Source organism: Tupaia chinensis, unplaced genomic scaffold (assembly GCF_000334495.1).
Source record: "Tupaia chinensis unplaced genomic scaffold, TupChi_1.0 Scaffold143584_1, whole genome shotgun sequence".
Taxonomy (NCBI): Eukaryota; Metazoa; Chordata; class Mammalia; order Scandentia; family Tupaiidae; genus Tupaia; species Tupaia belangeri.
Genome location: NW_006203430.1, coordinates 6,657,391 through 6,660,363, shown reverse-complemented (window position 1 = coordinate 6,660,363; position 2,973 = coordinate 6,657,391). Strand labels below are relative to the sequence as shown.

At 49.3% G+C, this 2,973-nt stretch overlaps 1 protein-coding gene across 1 annotated transcript in view; it reads right to left on the bottom strand.

Moving 5' to 3' along the window:
• Positions 1 to 424, bottom strand: part of IMPA2 (inositol monophosphatase 2) — a gene marked incomplete at its 5' end in the record, with an annotated part of 66,375 nt that extends 65,951 nt beyond the window's left edge. The window contains one exon of the mRNA XM_014582316.1: positions 350 to 424. Coding sequence (XP_014437802.1) covers positions 350 to 424 — 75 coding nt within the window. The remainder of the gene's footprint in view (positions 1 to 349) is intronic.
• Between the last annotated feature and the right edge of the window lie 2,549 nt (positions 425 to 2,973).

Sequence of the window (2,973 nt, the reverse complement as noted above, 5' to 3'; positions counted from 1 at the left end):
CCCGCCCCGCCCGCCCCGCCGCGCCGGCCCAGCGGTCCATCGCCAAACATAGCCCAGCGGAGAGCCTCGCCCCGCCTTGCTAGGCGCTCAGCCAAGCCCCGCCCCGCTGGCCCTCGGCCCCGCCCCCCAAGCTGGCGCTGAGCCCCGCCTCGTGCACAGAAGCTGTAGGGCCCGCGCAGACTTGAAGGGAGGGCTTGAGACTGTGGATCCGGAATTTCAGGGCAGGCTGATACGCGGGTGCAAGTGGGCGGCGGAGGCGACGACTCTAACCTAGCCCTGGGTGTACAGAGGGCGCCTCCCACCTACTGGCTTACCCCGAGCAGCAGGCAAGCACGTGTAGGAGACGTACCCAGGTCTTTGGCTGGCTCTCCCCGCCTGGGGTGCTCCGGGCTGCCAGGTCGTCACATTCCAGAGAGTCGATTTGTCAGCCGAAGGTCACCGGACGCCAGGTGTTCTCTGCTGCCGGGAACGCATCCGACTGCGCTTTCCAAGCCGCAGTGCTCGGTGGGTGAGCAGATGCGCTGGAATGTTGGGAGGCGAACGAGCTCTCGTTCCAGCTAAAAACCAAACACTAGGTGACAGTCGCTGGCTTTTATAAATTGTTTAAAGTCAAAACTCAAGTTTGGATCCTGAACTGTGATTGCGAGTAACCTCCGCAGTGTGGAACGACCTTTTCATCGAGGAGTCTTTAACGTTAGGGAACACTGGCACCACGAAAACAAATAAAAGACATTTCCTGAAAGTAACTGCATGGCTTCCAAGAGTTTAATTTCATAAGCTGCCCTGCCTACTCCTTTTATAAAAGATGCTGACCCACATAAAATTATTCTGGAGTGCCACTTCTCAGAGTGTGGGAGAACAATGGGAGTTTGTACAAGAACCTTGACAGGACAGTTTTTACACAGTTACCCAAATGGTGGGGTTAAACATTTAGTTTTTGTCTGTGCTCTAATGTTGAAACTGTGAAGAAACTTTGAGGGTTCAGTATGAAACAAAAATTACAAACAGAATTAGAAATGCAGATCTGGGAACATTTCTTCTTTTAGAAAATTATTTTATTTAACTTTATTCATTTATTCATTTTTATTCATTTTAATTTGACCAGAGAGGGAGAGAGAGAGAGAGAGAGAACTGCCAGGTTCGGGAATTGAACCGTAGTCGGCCATGTGGGAATCCAGCACCCTTAACCACCACACCACCTGCTGGCCCCTGGGAACATTTCAGAGGACTCTGGCCTCACCCAGTCTCTCGATCACAGGGCTCAGAAAAGAGACCAAGAATTGCTCTAGCTTGCCATGGCCAGTTTGGGACAGTTAAGAGTACAGTCTACCTTTTTATTGTTCATGTTTTTTCATGATGTTCAAGATAGAGTCAACTTTTCCTTTCTGTTAGCACCCTTAATTTTTGCTATAGGGCATGTGCGCTCACCAGAAAGACACAGAGAGACAGAAAGCGAGAAATCACCCCCCAGGGGGGATGGCCATGCCGCAATCCCTTCTCCTCCGTTCTCCTCTCGGGATCTTGGGCGCACACACACACACACACTCTGTGTGAGTTTAAGCAACCAGGTCCGGGACTAGCACTGCAGTCAACTACATGGGAGTCCAGCGGTACAGCCATTATGCCAACTACTGGTCCCTAGAGAGTCAACTTTTGAAACCACTTAAGACTGCTTTGAACGCTTCATTTTAAAATGAAACACATTTGGTTGTTACCTTCATAGCAGGTTTTCTTTTGAAATCAATTTGTCAATCTAAAAACTCTGGCACAGTGAGTGAAGTGAAAATGTATTTGTGCCAAAGGTATAGGACGAATGTCTAGAATTTGCAGCAATAAAATGGCTGCTGAGAGAGCTGACTTACATAAGAGAGAAGGGCAAGAAGAGGCGACATTCAAGTTGTTAGCCAAGGATTCACACTGGTTCACTTAAAATAGTGCTGACAATGGATTAGCCATACATTTGGGGTTTCCCCCCTGATTTCTAGAGGGTGCATGCTCTTGCCAGAGATGGCGGGGAGAGGAGTAGAAAGCACACCTCAGTAAGGGTGATCACGCTGCAATCCTTTCTTCTCTGTTTCTCCATTCTGTCAGGATTTGGGATACATATCCAGTATGTTTTTCAAGTCACCGGGGCTGGGACTTGAACTATAGTAGCCCATGTGGGATTCAGCTCCCTTAACTAGTAAGAAGTTGCAGGGCTAGTCTAGGTCTATATTTTTCTTTTCTTTCCATTTTTCTTCTCTCTCTCTCTCTTTCTTTCTTCTCTTTGTCAGAGGGTACATGTGCTCTCTGGAGAGGCAGAGAAGAAAAAGAGGGAAAGGGAGAGGTGAAAACCACACCAATGGGGGACCAACAGTTAGCGTAATGGCTACGTTGCTGGACTCCCACATAGTTGACCGCAGTTTGCGTCCAGGACCCGGTGGCTTAGAACTCACGCTGGGTACGTGTGTGCCCAAGATCCCAAGAGGAGAATGAAGGAGAAGGGACTGCAGTGTGGCCATCCCCCTGGGGGATGATTTCTCTCTTTCTCTCTCTGTCTGTATGGCGAGCGCACGCTCCCTATAGCAAAAACCTCTAAAACAAAAACAAAAACAAAAAACCACAACCATGGCATAGTGATTGGGGCACTGGACTCCCACATGGCTAACCATGGTTTGAGTCCTGGACCTGGCAGCTTGAAAATCATGCACACAGGTGCATGTGCATGCATAGCCAAAATCCCAGGAGAAGAATGGAAGAGAAGGGATTGCAGCATGGCCATCTCCCTGGGAGGATGATTTCTCACTTTCCCTCTCAGTCTCTTTCTGTCTCTCTCTCTGGCGAGTGCACGTGCCTTATGTGAAAACCTAGAAAACATTTGGGGCATGATCTCACAGTCAGCTATGTGAGGTCCAGCCCCCTTAACAACCGGACCACAGAGCTGGCCCTCCATTATTCTTTATGTCATAGATTCGGGGAGCGTTGCAACAGAGG